General features: G+C 41.7%; 1 protein-coding gene across 1 annotated transcript in view; it reads right to left on the bottom strand.

Moving 5' to 3' along the window:
* LOC116545807 (large subunit GTPase 1 homolog) overlaps positions 1 to 16,618 on the bottom strand; it is a gene marked incomplete at its 5' end in the record, with an annotated part of 24,598 nt that overhangs the window by 4,837 nt on the left and 3,143 nt on the right. Inside the window, 7 exons of the mRNA XM_032272253.1 lie at positions 1,081 to 1,160; positions 4,002 to 4,125; positions 6,473 to 6,616; positions 6,702 to 6,803; positions 8,305 to 8,718; positions 12,724 to 12,900; positions 14,223 to 14,283. Of these exons, the coding sequence (XP_032128144.1) occupies positions 1,081 to 1,160; positions 4,002 to 4,125; positions 6,473 to 6,616; positions 6,702 to 6,803; positions 8,305 to 8,718; positions 12,724 to 12,900; positions 14,223 to 14,283 (1,102 nt within the window). The remainder of the gene's footprint in view (positions 1 to 1,080; positions 1,161 to 4,001; positions 4,126 to 6,472; positions 6,617 to 6,701; positions 6,804 to 8,304; positions 8,719 to 12,723; positions 12,901 to 14,222; positions 14,284 to 16,618) is intronic.

Genomic DNA, 16,618 nt, shown 5'->3' with positions numbered 1-16,618 from the left:
GAAAAGTCCCTCGGCCCGGGGGGGGGGGGGTTGGGGGGGCCACAGTCCCCCCCCATTCCCCCCCCCCGGGGAAAAGGAGAAAACCCCCAATAAAAAAAAAAAAAAAAAAAAAAAAAAAGAAAACGAAGCCTAACCCTCACAACTGGTTATTAACAGGGTCCTATAATGCTTACTTGAGGAAAGAATTAAACTTAATACATAACAATTATTGGGGGCTCATTATGTGCCAGACATTGAGCGTACTGCCCACCCCCACACACAATAATCTCATGAGATAGACCCAGTTCATCTCCATTTTACCATGGGGAAACCCCCAAATAGCATGTTCTCATTTGAATAGGAGAAATAATAGTCTCACAGACTTGTTATGTGTTTTTACTGAGAAGACACACGTAAAACAGAACTATTTCTAGCAGGGTTAGCTTTGAAGAATCGTTAGCTGTTAATATTATCATTACTAGAGAAATACAGAGCTAGGCATATAAACAGCTTTACTACAAAGACTGTGACAATGACTGCAGTCATAACAAGCAAAGGGCTGTAGGAGACGGAAAAGCCGGATGCATAAATTGGTGATTTTCACTCATAATAGGTGTTCTGAGACCTCCATCTTTTAATACATATAACGTTAACTACCCTAGATCAAGAACACAGCTCCAGTTTCAATGAAAAAATATTTCCTTTATAATCGAACAGGTTGCCATTATCTTTTTTTTTTTTTTGAGGCGGAGTTTCGCTCTTGTTACCCAGGCTGTAGTGTAATGGCGCGATCTCGGCTCACCGCAACCTCCACCTCCTGGGTTCAGGCAATTCTCCTGCCTCAGCCTCCTGAGTAGCTGGGATTACAGGCACGCGCCACCATGCCCAGCTAATTTTTTGTATTTTTAGTAGAGACGGGGTTTCACCATGTTGACCAGGATGGTCTCGATCTCTTGACCTCGTGATCCACCCGCCTCGGCCTCCCAAAGTGCTGGGATTACAGGCTTGAGCCACCGCACCCGGCCAGGTTGCCATTATCTAAACACAGAATGTGGAAAAAGACTTAGGTATTCGAGAGCATAAGAGGCAGGGTTCGCTTACACTGACATAGTCCTTCAGGATATAGCGCGCAGATCGAGGCTGGTCTGGCTGTCCATGCGCTGTCATGAATCCTCGCATATCTGTGAAAAGAATTTTGCAAAATCTCAGATGACAGAGTATCACAACAAAGACAACTGAGGTGATGTAGCTTCTATTAATAACTATGCATTCTTACTCCTGTCTTTTAAAAAATTAGGTATTGCCGGGCGTGGTGGCTCATACCTGTAATCCCAGCACTTTGGGAGGCCAAGGCAGGTGGATCAGCTGAGGTCAGGATTTCAAGACCAGCCTGACCTGACCAATATGGTGAAACCCCATCTCTTTATTAAAAAAATAAATAAATAAATTATCATTGTAGAATATATTTTGTTTAGCATTAAAAACACTAGGTAATCCAGGAGAATAAACTAGATACTTCTGATATCCTAACAATCACCTAGCACCATGCTATGAAAGGCAAATTCAGTTTCCTTTCTACTCCAGTTATTTCTTCTATCTTTTTATTTTTTGTTGAGATGGAGTTTCGCTCTGTCGCCCACGCTTGAGCGTAGTGGTGCAATCTCAGCTCACTGCAACCTCTGCCTCCTGAGTTCAGGTGATTCTGGTGCCTTAGTCTCCTGAGTAGCTGGGATTACAGGCGCCACCACCACACCTGGCTAATTTTTTAATTTTTAGTAGAGATGGGGTTTCATTATGTTGGTCAGGCTGGTCTTGAACTCCTGACTCAGGTGATCTGCCCACCTCAGCCTCCCAAAGTGCTGGGATTACAGGCATGAGCCACTGCACCTGGCCTCTTTATTTTAAACATTTATTCATGGAGGCTACCTGTAGGAGAATGCTACATTGTCAATACTATTTGCAAAACAAAAAGCAATAGATTAAGTTTTCTTATTTAATGATATACCTACATTTTTTTCCCCCAGTAAGATCCCTTTAATACTAACTCAATTGGAGGAGTAGCAAAACACAGTGGTTAAGAACATGGCCACAGGAGACAGGCTGGGTTCAAAACTCAGCTCCCTCACATATTAGCTGTCGACTGGCTTTTCCAGGTCAGAAGAAAGTAGTTAGAATCCTAATTCAAACAATATACAAAAATAAATTTAGGCAGATTAAATATCTAAACGTTAAAAAAAAAAAGTAAATATTACAGGAAGATAGTTTTATCTTTTTGGGATGGGTAAGACCTTCCCAAGTTAACACCAAACCCAGTCAAATCAAAAAGGAAATATATAGTCTATTAAAATCATCAACTTCTGTGGGGCCAAAGACACCATAAACTAACATTGGGAAAAACATGTAGCACATTTAACAAAGAACTTCTAGAAATCATTAAGACAGGAACCATGTATAGGAAAATGTGATTCCCAGAAGAAATATAAATGGCCATAAAACATTTGGAAAGATGTTCAACTTCACAACTATTTAAAGAAATACAAAGTAGAATGAATGACACTAATTTGGCAATATCTTTGAAAATTTTCAGCCAGAGATTTTATTCTATATGCACTTGCAGATAGTGAACTTAGAAACTGTGAGTGTGGTCTTTTGCTTTTACAAGCTGGCTTTTTCCTTACTCAGCTTTTATAAGGCAGCATTAGATGAAAAATTTAAAAAGACTCATTCTTTTCAGTTTTATCTGGAAGTACAATCAAATTGAAAGTTTGGTGGAAGTCCACCTTTCTGCATTTTCCAGGCTAACATCCTGGAGAGAGATCTCACCCAGGGTATGCCACTGACCAGCCACCTCACCTTGAGTCAGCTCAGGCTCTGAGTTCAGATTACTCTTAAAAGCGGGGGCTAGGGTTGGGCGTGGTGGCTCACACCTGTAATCCCAACACTTTGGGGGCCTGAAGGGGGTGGATCATGAGGTCAGGAGTTCAAGACCAGCCTGACCAACATGATGAAACCCCATCTCTACTAAAAGTGCAAAAAAATTAGCTGGGAGTGGTGGCGGGCACCTGTAATCCCAGCTACCCCGGAGGCTGAGGCAGGGGAATTGCTTGAACCAGGGAGGTGGACGTTGCAATGAGTTGAGATCACACCACTGCACTCTAGCCTGGGTGACAGTAAGACTCCGTTTCAAAAAAAAAAAAAAAAAAAAAAAGGTGGGGGCTAGGAGGTGAGGTGATCTTCAGGGTCTTTTCTTGCTCTATGAATCTGTAATGACAATAGTCTTACCACAAGTGTTCAGTATTTCTCCTCTTTAGAGTCTCTATGTTCAAAGTTTGATTAAGTGTGATTCATATCAAATCACCTTTCACCTTTCTCTGCCAGTAAATACTCAAACAACCTGAACTCCTTCCCAGCAAGTGGCAATCCCTTTAAAGGCAAGCCACACATGCATGGAAATGTTCCTAACACTGTTATTTTTTTTTAGGTAGACACAGGTTCTCCAGGCCACCTTTAAAGTTTACATTTAAAGTAAGAAATCACAGGTTCTCATGTGGAATGGGGATAAATGTGAAGGTGGATGGCTGTGGGCTCATTTTAATGTCAAGTAAGGTTTCCGGGGCTGATGGAAGGAGCCCTTTGTGCCCCTCTCCTCACCAAGCTCTACTCCGTCCCGTCTCTGAGGGTTTTTCTGCTGGTGCTCCCTCATACCTCTCCTGTCTCGCTCTGGTACGCATACCCACGTCCTTCCACACAGCCCTTTTCTTCTTGATGAGAACCCTGTGCCTGCACGTGGGTACCATCAAAGCAGCAAATGTCCTAGAAGCTGTTTGCACTTCAGGTTACTTTGCAGGCACGGCCAGCAGAGACAAAAACATCCACCCTGGAAGACGGCTTGAAAATGCTAAAGAAATAGTGTACATTTCTATCTTTGCACAATAGTGTTTCTGGTACTATTACTATTCTCATTTCTATTAATTAGGTATGCTGTTATTTTTATTCATGTTTTCTAATGAATCGCAACTTACATCCATAAGCTGTTAACAGCTCTTCTGACGTTGGAGGCCGGTGGGGATCTTCATCCTCTCCAGGCTTTATGATATTAATCCCATAGGTAACTTCTAAAACATGCCTTGGAATATTCTGGCAAATGTAAGCTTGTCAGGGAATCCATTCTCTTGAACTGCCTCCCTCCTCCCCATGGCATAAGAAACGCACCTCTAGGAACATGGTACTTCGTTACTTGTATGACAAACACTTTCTCCTCTCCAAAGCAAAAGTATAGTTACTGATTAATTTTAAAAGACTCAGTTATTTTTTTTTTTTTTTTGAGACGGAGTTTCGCTCTTGTTACCCAGGCTGGAGTGCAATGGCGCGATCTCGGCTCACCGCAACCCCCGTCTCTACTAAAAATACAAAAATTAGCTGGGCATGGTGGCGTGTGCCTGTAATCCCAGCTAATTTTTTGTATTTTTAGTAGAGACGGGGTTTCACCATGTTGACCAGGATGGTCTCAATCTCTTGACCTCGTGATCCACCCGCCTCGGCCTCCCAAAGTGCTGGGATTACAGGCTTGAGCCACCGCGCCCGGCCATTTTTTTCCTTTTAAACAAGGCCTTAGGTTCCAACAACTCTTCCATAGGAATTCTTTTAAAGTAATAATTTAAAATATCTCTGAAGCAGACTTTAAAGATGACACATTTCTACCCTGAAAAGATCGCGCATTTGTGAGATGATTCTAATTTAGAGATAAAGCAAGTGGAGTCTCTGTCTCTAATGTCTACAATTATGCGGGGTTACTTTTCCTCCTTTGTCTAATCTACAGTTTGTCTGAAGTTTCCTTAAGCCACTAACAATATTCTGTGTTGTACTAGTTATTCACATACATGCCTCATGTGCCCCAACAGACTGATGCTTCATAAAAGTCAGGAGCCATCTCCATTTATGCCCTGTCTTCCACAGTACCTAACCTGAGGCTGCCTGCAATAAATGATTCATGTCTAACTGTTAATTTGCAGAGAAACTTAAAAGGCCCGGCACAGTGGCTCATGCCTGTAATCCCAGCACGTTGGGAGGCCGAGGCAGGCGGATCATCTGAGATCAGGTGTTTGAGACCAGCCTGGTCAACATGGCAAACCCTCGTCTCTACTTAAAAAAAAAAACAAAAATTAACTGGGCGTGGTGACGTGCACCTGTAATCCCAGCTACTCGGGAGGCTGAAGGAGAATTGATTAAACACAGGAGGCAGAGGTTGGAGTGAGCCAAGATTGAACCACGGTACTCCAGCCTGGGTGACAGAGTGAAATCCATCTCAAAAAAAAAAAAGGTATACACTTTTTCAAATAGATATATCTATAAATAAGCTATGGCCTTAGTTATGAAGGGTCTGCAATTTTACCCTACTTAGAAGCCAACAGATAACTGTGCCAGTTTCATGAAGTCTCCTGTTTTCTGCTGGTATCCACAAAACAATGACAAACTTGTTAGCTTGTAAATAGAATAAAATCTCAGACCTTGCAAGTTTTTTTCTTTCATTTTTTTTTTTCTTAAAGACAAGAGTCTCGCTGTCTCACCCAGGCTGGAGTACAGTGGCACTATCTCAGTTTACTGCAACCTCTGCCTCCCAGGTTCAAGAAATTCTTGTGCCTCAGCCTCCCGAGTAGCTGGGACTATAGGCGTGCACCACCACGCCCTGCTAATTTTTGTATTTTTAGTAGAGACAGGGTTTCGCTATGTTGGCCAGGCTGATCTCAAACTCCTGGCTCAAGTGACCTATGCGCCTCGGCCTGCCAAAGTGTTGGTGGTTATAGGCATGAAGTACTATGCCTGGCCCCTGCATAGCTCTTACAAATCCATCTTTGAGTCCTTTTTGTTGCTGGGGACCGTCCTAGATGCTTTATGTAAGTTAATTCATTATGCTACTGAGAGGCAGTAGAGTTCCTAATTTACTACTTACTAGCTATAAGGGCTTAGATAAATTATTTAACTTCTCTGTGCCTCAGTTTCCTCAAGTTTGAAGAAATGGGAGTAACACCAGTGTCTGCCTTAAGGGTTGTTTTTTGAGGATTAAAAGATACTTGGTTAGGGTTTAGAAAAGCACATAGAAAGCATTCAATATATATTAGTTATACTGATTAAATATAACCAACCGTGATATAGATGATTTTCCCCACTTAGAGAAAAGCAAAGTACTTGGGAAGGTTAAGCAAGTTCAACTGGCTAAATCTGAAGGTCATTCAAATGGCTAAACGGCATTGTTAAATAGGTTTGCAACTTGGAGCTGAGTATCTGAAACCTGGATTCTTCCATTCCTACACTGCTGGAATCAGGAAATGAAGTTCTAATTCTGAAGTTCTCATGCTATCTCACAGTATGAACTCGTGCAGATCACTAGTATTTTAAATTCTTCATCAGATCTGAATCCCTCAAATGCCCAAAACAAACCTGAAGCCCTAGTACGCACATAATAACTACAGTGTTTCTGAAGCAGAAAGGATATTAATGATACAGGTGGAACGTGATCTCTCATCTGATCAATTGGGAGGATTCCACTGCAAGTCATTTCTGCCTTCGTAGACACAAAAGATGGCATCACCAAGCCTGGGCAGTCACATAGGCAGAGGCCAGGCTCCACGTAGAGTGTCTGAAAGACAAGTAAGAGGCCTGAGCTGGGCATACAGCAGACGAAGAAAGAGCTGCATACAAGTGGCAAAGAACTACAGACATACCTGAAAGTGCTTCGTGTGACCAGGTGTGGCAGACACAGATACTTTCTTGTTGCCCATGATGGTGTTGATTGTTGAACTCTTACCAACATTAGGGTAGCCCACCTAGAAGAGACTCAGCAGTTACCAAACAGGAAAACAGTACATCTATCAAAGACTCAGAGGCATTACAGATAGTGGCAAGACTAGCATAAGCATCTGGTTACTTTGGAAAATTATTTGAAATCGATGCTCTCTGTGTTTGTTGAGACACCTTTTTTCTCCTGTGATGAGGGTATATTTATTCAGATGTGACTCCAGTGACAAATGGTCAGGCTATGCACATTTTAATTGTGTAGGTTTTGCTGTTTCATCCCCTTGTTCCCCGCCTTCCCTCACTGCCTCATCCACAGGCAGCTGTTTCCACCGCATCTCCCACACTGGGTGAGGATGATCAGATGGACATTTTAATAACCACACACATTCTTTAAATTTTCAATCACTTTTTCGTTAGAGTCAGCATTCTTGCCTGGCATGTGGCGGGTGATCAATAAATGTCTACAGAATTTCTAGAGTGAGAAATTCAGAAAATGAGGAAGGCTGCTCAGTTTTTCCATAAATGTGAGAAAGAAAGGTACTTGTAGAGAAGCTGAACTTTCTGATACAAATTTTTAGCAACAATATAGAGAAGGAAGCTCTAAAGCTCAAAGACATTAAGCAACTTTCCCAGAGTTTATAACAAGTTAGTTCTACTGCTGAATTGGGAATTACACCTAGGTCTGTCTGACTCCACAGACAGCTCTTTTAACTAGTGCAGTAAAATAAGATGCTAATCTACTTTAGTCATTTTAAGCGGGCATTTTGGGGCAGGGGGTTGGGGCAGGAGAGAAGGGGGCTCAAAAATAATTAGGATTAGCTATACTTAGCATGCAACTGAAAAGCTAGGACACTTTAAACCTGCCACGATCTCCTTTCCCTCACTGTTATATTCTGGACAGGTCTTTATAATAAATACCTTCTCTAACATCTTACATCTCCTTAGCTAAGGATGGGGCCACCTAGAACCATGCTGTAGCCCCTTGGGGTTTGGGCGCTTCCACAGCCACTTCTGGAACTAGGGTATATAAAGCTGGGGATGTGATCTACTTTCCCCTATCTGCCATGCTCTGCAGTGTTCATGCAACTCATGCATTTGTCATATTTTGTCCAGCCCCAAGATGTTGGGGTTCTCCCTAATAAGCATCTGGAACATTTACAGCATAAGCTGGCAAGGATCACAGGGTGTCAAAAGAACACTGGGCTGAAGTCTGAAGACAACAATAACATCTCTTTCATTCTGCTCTCTTGGTCCTTCAAAAGACAGGAAAAGCTTTACTGCAGGGAGACTGGAGGATGCATTTAATGTGAACAGGCATGTTACCAATTCAACCCTTGAGGAAGCTGATTCCTTCGAGCTGGGGTCTGTCTGTCCCACTGCCTAATCTCATGATGCCAGTGGGCAACAAGTGGGCAATGTTCCCTATGATGCCAGAAGCCTGGTTAGTCTCTGGGGTCCTCATGTAGCTACTGAGGAATGGGGAATAAAGACGTTACGTGGTAACAATGTTCTGACATAATGTCATCTTACCAGTCCGACTGTAAGTTGTCCATCTTTCACCTTCTTCCCGGTGTGTAGCTCCTTAAAAAGCTCTAGTAACTCCTGCTTTGATACCAGATGGCTAAAGTTGTGTATCTGCCTCTTCTGCAGGGTGTTCCTGCCCGGAGCCTCAGAATCTGTCATACAGCTTTCCTTCCAGTCCTGGCCACGGTCCTCTTCATCAGGACTGTCTTCTTCTGAACACGTCTGCCAGTCATCTTCCTCTTCCTCCTGACAGTCCTCATACTCACTGTCATCTTCATCAGTAGTGGGATTTTCACTCAGTAAAGGAGAGTCTCTGGCTGGGAGATGTTTGGTCTTACTGTGTGAAATTTCAGCCTCGTCGAAGCTGGAGTTTTCAAACTCAGTTGTGTTGCTTTGTCTATCATCTCTGTTTACCTCTTCCTGATAAAATAGAAACACTCAGAAGTACATAACTGCAGTTTCCACTCTAGACGAGATACTTAATGAATTGGTTATGCAAGATGAACAGAGGACAGGCGGGCGCCATGCTCACGCTGTAACCCCAGCATTTTGGGAGGCCGAGGCAGGCAGATCATTTGAGGTCAGGAGTTTGAGACCAGCCTGACCAACATGGTGAAGCGCTGTCTCTACTAAAAATACAAAAATTAGCTGGGCGTGGTGGTGCATACCTGTAATCCCAGCTACTTAGGAGAATTGCTTGAACCTAGGAGGTGGAGGTTGCAGTGAGCCGAGATGGCGCCACTGCACTCTAGCCTGGGCAACAGAACAAGGCTCTGTCTCAAAAAAAAAAAAAAAAAAAAGATGAACAGAGGACAAGCAAAGTTCTGATGGAGACTGAAAGGTGAATATAGGGAGGAGACAATGAAAGCCTTTCATTGCTGTGACAGACAACCATCAATGGTGGCGCCCTCTTGGAGGGGAGGAGAAATGGGACCTTCCCTTCACTTTTTACTTTATATGTTTCAGTACTATTTGAACTCTGTACACATAACATGTATTGCTTTTGTAATTTAAAATAACTCTTTTGGCCAGGTGTGATGGCTCACACCTGTAACACCTGTAATCCCAGCACTTGGGTAGGCTGAGGTGGGAGGATTGCTCAAGGCCAGGAATTCAAGACCAGAGACAGGGTCTCTCCAAAAACAAACAGAAAACAACAACAACAAAAACGCTTCAAAGAAAGCAAGGGGAAAGGCTTATATTAAACTTAATTCTTTGGCAATACATTATTTTGCAATGGGCTGCATAATAAAACAAAGCATTTCTCAGGAGCAACAACACATTTAACATACTCTGCACAAAGCAAGGGCATACTTTGCCATTTGCAGTTCGTTTTACATTTGTATTTTTAAAGACAGTGGTTGGCATGTTTAAAAAAAACTGTTCTCCTCTCTTAATTGCTTTTAGTAAGTCAAAGTACCATGGAGCACAGATCTGTGTGTGTGAAATGCAGGGGCAAAACTCAATTCCACATGTGGAAATTTACCAATGAAAGAGATGAAAGATTCCCTTTGGAAAGGGAAAGGTAAAAATCATTTACTACTCATGGGTGTGTTAATTCTTCTGAATCCCTCTTGACAACAAAGCAGAAAAAAGGCAATTTACAGTTACTAATTCTTATCAACAAGGGTGAATTTGTCGGGACTTGAAAGTAATGGAAAGCTTGTATGATTTCCAAGTAATTTTGTGTTAGAATGATTAACAGGCACAGAAGGGGGCACGATGAATTCAGTCAAACATGTATCCTAAATCTTAAGAAAGCAGAAATAAAAACAAAATGCCAGGAAAAATAGGATGATTTCACAATCAAGCCTGGCAACTCAAAAAGAAATCTGGCTTATGAGAGAAATATAGAATTGGAAGCAAGTTCTATGGTAATGAGCAGTGAATGTAAAGAAGTCAGTGTCCTCACTGTGAGCTCTTTTGAGTCATTTTAAAATATGAAAGAAACAGAAAAACAAGAATGCGAACTGAACATCAATGTGTAGTAGAAAAACTACAGCTGGGAGCAGTTCGGCCTCAGGAAAAGCAGTAAAGACAGTAAAAGGACTTTGCCATAATTAAGTTAAAAATTAAAAGAAAGAAGGAAAATCTCAATCTTTTGGAGAACACAGTGCAATTTCCAGGTGACCAAAGGAAACCCAGAGATACTCAACTCAGAATTGGGCTCTGTCTTTTGAAAAATGTCACATTTTTCAGAAGTTGAAAACAGGTTGAACAACAGAAGCTGAACAACTGCAGAAGATGAACCCAACTTTCAGGCAAGAAAACAGTGAACATCAAGCTACTTCTAGTACGTTCATGTTTGATACCCACGTTAAAGATATGGTTACAAGTAAGACTTCGCAACCTGAGAAATCATGGAGAACAGCAGAGTCCAGAAAACTTGGGAGAATCAAATGGTGCCTAACTCTTAAAAAGGAGGAAGGAATTATCTGCCATAAACTATACACTGTCAACCCAGTGACTGACATTAAAACAGTTCCACAAGTTACCTGGTGAGCTCTAACAATAAGACAGTCGTCAACAGGAGGCAACAAAAGAGTTAGTGATCATGCAAAAAAAGTTCATTTCCCTTTGTTACCAACTACTTGGTTAGTAAATCAGGAAAGGCCAAAGCTGCAGAAACTAATCTCCTTTCCATTTTTTATAGGGTTATTGCATCACAGCCGAGCAATATCATGATAAGTATCTATTTTAAAAACTTGAGAAAGACAATGACATCCAGAAAAGATTTGAAACAACAGAAATAATGGTTTAAGAGGGCGAACTACTCTTCTGTCTAAGAATGGTAAGCATCTATACTTAATGCTGAGAAGTTTAAATGAGTAAAATATGTAAAGTGTTTAGAACGGTGGTGCCTGGTAAAAAATATGTTTTTATTAACTTATTACTTTTACGGGTTAGTTTTAATTAATGATGGTAATAACCATTATTATTATATTCTTGTGAATATATCTGTATTCACATAAAAACACTTGGCACAGACTGCTGCTATTAAGTCCACAAAAGGTCACAGGGCTGTAACCTTGGTCCTATCCTGTTCAACAGTGTTATCAATGATGTGAAAATTCACAGCTAGAAGGTAAGGAACGCTAACTGCACATTCTAAGATGAACTCTGCCTTGGTACTAACCATTAACATATTTAAAGGGAACAGCACTATCCTAAGGTGAGATAAAACAGAACAGATGTCTTTCCCTACATGTAAAGATGGGATGAAGTTTGCTTAATAAGTCTTTTTTATTTTTTTGATAGTTGAGGGATTCAGTTGCTCACAGGTTCAATGAGCCAAGAGCAAACAGCTTCTGAAAGGGGATGAACTAACAGAAACTGAATGAATGTGAATATCCTGATCACAAGAAATATGAGTGCTCTGTATATGCCCTAGGCAAACACCACCTGGAATAATGTATTCAATTAGGCGTGGTCAGTTTTACCGGCAGTCCTGACGCAAGCAGACAGGCACCCAGGATGGGCGCCCGGGAGCTGGTGTCTATGAGGAACACGAAAGCAGAGAATGCACAGCTGCAGGAGAGAACTGAAGGGACAGAGTCCTCGGATCAAAGGGTACAGTGGCTGACTTCCTTCCAGTGAATGGAAGAACTTTCTAAATTTCGAGGCAAAAAGGAACGAGTTACCTGGTTTCAAGCATCCTTTGGCTTAAAGTAGTCAAAGAGAAATATGCAACTGTTTGACAGGGAGCGGGGGAACGAAACTCCTTCCCAGAGACAGAGATAAGAGCTTATAAACTGAGCTCACGGAGGGCAGGGTGCTGTATTCATAAGCCAGCTAGACACAACACTCAGTGGTCAACAGATGTCTGATACACAGACACAGGAGACGAAGACATGGAAAAAGGCAGTACTTCGGAGGTCTCTCTACCTCTACAATGATCACTGATTTCTTTTCAGAGTTACTATTTTATTCGAAAGTGAAAACAAAGCCCCAACTACTTCTGCAAAATTTGGGTTACAAGATTAAGAAAATAACGTGGTATATCTTAATTTAGGGTTACTCGGTTTCTTTGTTTTCAAAACAAAGTCAAAAGGGATTCTAATCAAGTCCTGAGAACAGACTACATCCTTCAGTTGCACCCCGGTGTTCTGACGTCTCTTAAAACCAGTTACAAGGTCATTGTGGAACTTCCTATACAACCTGCTGCCTACAATCTTTTTAAAAATTAAAAAATATAGCTAATATCAGTGTGTAACAACAGTGGAAATGTCAGACTATCCAACAGCCACAGAGAAAGTAACTTTGTGATTTACTTTCTATACGTCATCCTAATCCAGCACATGGGAAAAACTCGAATTCCCATAAATTTCCAATAAGAATAAACAAAACACAAACGAAGGATATTAATGAGAAATCAAAATCCTCCTCTTTGAAACGCAACCGAGAGAAGTCCCTCAGATTACCTACCTCAGAGTCAGCGTTCAGGTGAGTGCCTCCGGCCAAAGCTGACCAGAAAATAACCTTCACGTCTTCTTTTTCAAAGTGTGTGGCCCAGGCACTCCGCTGCTCAGCAGTCAGCAAGTCTGCCTTGTTGATCAGAATGATGTTCTCCTTATTGGCATCTATTTCTTTCACATAGCATTCCTAAGCAAGACAAAGAGATTTAGAAAGACTTCTTCAAACAAGGAAAAATGAAGCTAATTATATGGAAGATCCCAATAAAAGTTTTTACCACCTCTAGTTTTTCTCTTCTTCTCTTTTCCACCCAGCTCCTACAGACTGCCCCAGTTTTAAGTCACATCCTAAATTTAAAGATCTTTAATCATGATGCATTATACTAATCCTTTCAGTAAGCTTTGAAAAGAAGTTCCACCATTAATTTTTTTTTTTTTTTTTTTTTTTGAGACGAAGTCTCGCACTATCACCCGGGCTGGAGTGCAATGGCGTGATCTCGGCTCACTGCAACATCCACCTCCAGGATTCACGCGATTCTCCTGCCTCAGCCTCCTGACTAGCTGGGATTACAGGCACGTATCACCCTCTCCAGCGAATTTTTTAAAGTTTTTTAGTAGGAACAGGGTTTCACTATGTTGGCCAGACTGGTCTTAAACTCCTGAGCTTGTGATCTGCCCGCCCCAGCCTCCCAAAGTGCTGGGATTACAGGCGTGATTATGTAATCACCATCATGTAATCACCGAAAATATTAATGGTGGGTGCCCAGCCTACCATTAATATTTTTGCTATTTAAAAATAATCTGGGCCAGACATGGGGGCTCAAGCCTGTAATTCCAGCACTTTGGAAGGTGGAGCGGGGAACACTGCTTGAGCCCAGGAGTTAGAGACCTGGGCAACATGTCAAGATCCTGTCTCTACAAAAAATTACATATATAAAATAGTAATAATAAAGAATAACATGTGCTACAGTTCTCAAAAAGAAATACGAATACCTCATGTTATACAATGTTTTGTTAACTAACCCAAAGCTTTATTACATTATTTCAAGGGATTCTCATACCTTAGTTATTAACCCCTGTGGTGTTTCATAAACCGAGCTCACTTGTAAAATACCACAGGGAGTCATAACTGAAGTGTGAGAAGAGAGAACTTATGGGATGAATTAAAAAGTGAAGTGACCAGCAATATGCTAAAATAAATAAAATGCTGTTTCAACTGGTGTTTCCTGAAAAATGGGAAACTGGCAAATGCCTATTAAGTGGCTTCTAAACTAAAAGCTAGAAAGCCCAAGCGTCTGTGCCTTCTTGCAGATAGAAACGGTTGTTTGAGAAGAGAAAGCATCTGTCTAAACAGTGGCATTATGCAAGCTCCTGACCTTGGAAGGAGAGGAGGCCTAATTAAACAAAGCCAGAGAGGAAAGAATGTATGCCTACAGTTATTGCACTGAGTGACGCGGCCCTCTCATTGCTACTCAAAGGACTTATGTTTGAATTTTGTCAAACTTGACTTACCAAATCCTCACATCTAAACAGGAGTGGGTTTCGAGCATCTACTATCTGGACCACAATATCACTGAAAAACAAACATGAGATAGACCAATCACTGTGAAGCGAAAGGGATTATTAATCACATAATAATGGCCAGAGTAGCAAACACTTGCAATATATGAAGCACTGGACATACAATTTTTTTTTTTTTTTTTTTTTTTGAGATGGTATTTCGCTCTTGTTGCCCAGGCTGGAGTGCAATGGCACGATCAAGGCTCACTGCAACTTCTGCCTCCCGGGTTCAAAGATTCTCATGCCTCAGCCTCCCGAGTAGCTGGGATTACAGGCATGCACCACCACGCCTGGCTAATTTTGTATTTTTAGTAGAGACGGGGTTTCTCCATGTTGGTCAGGCTGGTCTCGAACTCCTGACCTCAGGTGATCAGCCTGCCTTGGCCTCCCAAAGTGCTGGGATTACAGGCATGAGCCACCGCGCCTGGCCCATGTATTAATTTTTTAAGGTATAATTATTCCCAGTTTATATATGAGTGACTTAAGGCTCAGGGCACTTACGTAACTTGCCCAAAGCCACCAGCTAATAAGTAACACAGCCAGAATGGGAACCCGGGCAGCTTGGACCAGAGGTTATGCTCTTAATCATAACATACTATTGCTCTCATACAGCCTAGAGGGGTTCAGATGATGTTTCATCACCAAAACATCCACTGTACTTCTGTGAAACTCTTCTGGTGAGATAAAACGGTATTCCAAATACTTCGCTCCAAGGTGAATGAAGTCTACTAAATACTCAATCCCTAATCTGCATTCATGTTAAGGCCTCAAAAGAAAACTAGTAAATCACTCACTGACACCTGCCACTATTGAAACTAGTATCTTATTTAAACCCAGGAATAACAAGAAGAAAGCATATTTTTGGGAAACAATCATCCACCGATTCCAAGAATGTGTTTAAATGGCAAAACCACAAAACAGGGAAGTATCAATTTAGGGTGCCCAGCTGAAGCAGGGAGGGCAAGTCCAACTTCCTCCATCACATATAAGGAGGTATGGCAATAAGGCAACCTGCAGCTGATGGCAAGCCCCTCACAACCCTCAGAAATACAGTGGGGACTACAGGTCTCCAGCACTGCAAGGAGAAAAAAAAATTCGTTTCTCTGGGAGGCTCCTCCCTTCCTTCAGCCTGAGGCTAGATGTTATAAAGGCCCACCGTGACTGCCACTGGAAGGAAATAAGCTACAGATGCATGACTACTACCTCACAGCAGGGTCTCCCCAGAATCCTTATTCTGTTATCAGCCTTTTCTGGGGCAACTTTGCAAATATGCTAAACACCAAGGAATTAAGGTGACCATTTAGGGCACACTTTTGACATTAAAAGTCCATTTTCTTTTAGAATAGTTAAAATTCAGCATAATCCTGTGATGCAAAGAAACTCACAGACTTGCTAATTTTGGGCAAATTGTTTTTTAAGTTCTCTAGTTAAGCTGGTTCTAGTATTTCCTTCTTTAAGGTAGGCATTCACTTTCAAATGGGATATTTAATAGTAAATGAAAAAATGATTGCCAAAAAATGGACAAAGCCTAATCAACTAAACCCACAACGTCTACAAACGTTATGTCGACAAACTGAACGTATAGAAAGAACAGTCAGTTTAGAAACACCAGTAAGAAAAGAAGGCATTTTAAGACAGCTGCTTCATGTGCTGAATGAGGATGCAGAGCCAAGCGCCAGCCACGTAGCAGGCAGGGTCGATGCCGCACAGTGGAAGTGCCCTATCTTACTGGAATACAGTATTCTGCCCTCAGTGCCTCTGCAGTTTCCTGCATTTCAACGACATAGTATATATCTAATCTTTTCTGACCACTACTATTAGAATTAAAGAGGCAGATGGCTTAGCCAGCCTGTTACCAAACAGGAGACATCTGCTGTGGAGAAGACATTAATAAATATTTCCCATTCAAAGATGTGGCGGCAGTCATTTTTAAATAAATATTTCTATGTAACTCAGATCCACTTTCTGACAACTATATTCCTTGGGTTAGGAAACATGTTCTCTTATTTTAAAAAAGGAGAAATACTACCTAATAAAAATAACAGAGCAAGTAATACTGTAATCCAGTTAAAGCCAGAAGTTTCAAGATGTACAGGCTCACTTGGGAAGTTATTTAGGGGCATAAAAAGTGTAAGAGGGAGCCGGGCGCGGTGGCTCAAGCCTGTAATCCCAGCACTTTGGGAGGCTGAGGCGGGTGGATCACGAGGTCAAGAGATCGAGACCATCCTGGTCAACATGGTGAAACCCCGTCTCTACTAAAAATACAAAAAATTAGCTGGGCATGGTGGTGCGTGCCTGTAATCCCAGCTACTCAGGAGGCTGAGGCAGGAGAATTGCCTGAACCCAGG

The sequence above is a fragment of the Sapajus apella genome, unplaced genomic scaffold (genome assembly GCF_009761245.1).
Source record: "Sapajus apella isolate SASKATOON/1434 unplaced genomic scaffold, GSC_monkey_1.0 scaffold378, whole genome shotgun sequence".
NCBI classification, from domain to species: domain Eukaryota; kingdom Metazoa; phylum Chordata; class Mammalia; order Primates; family Cebidae; genus Sapajus; species Sapajus apella.
This window is presented reverse-complemented; position numbering and strand designations above follow the sequence as displayed.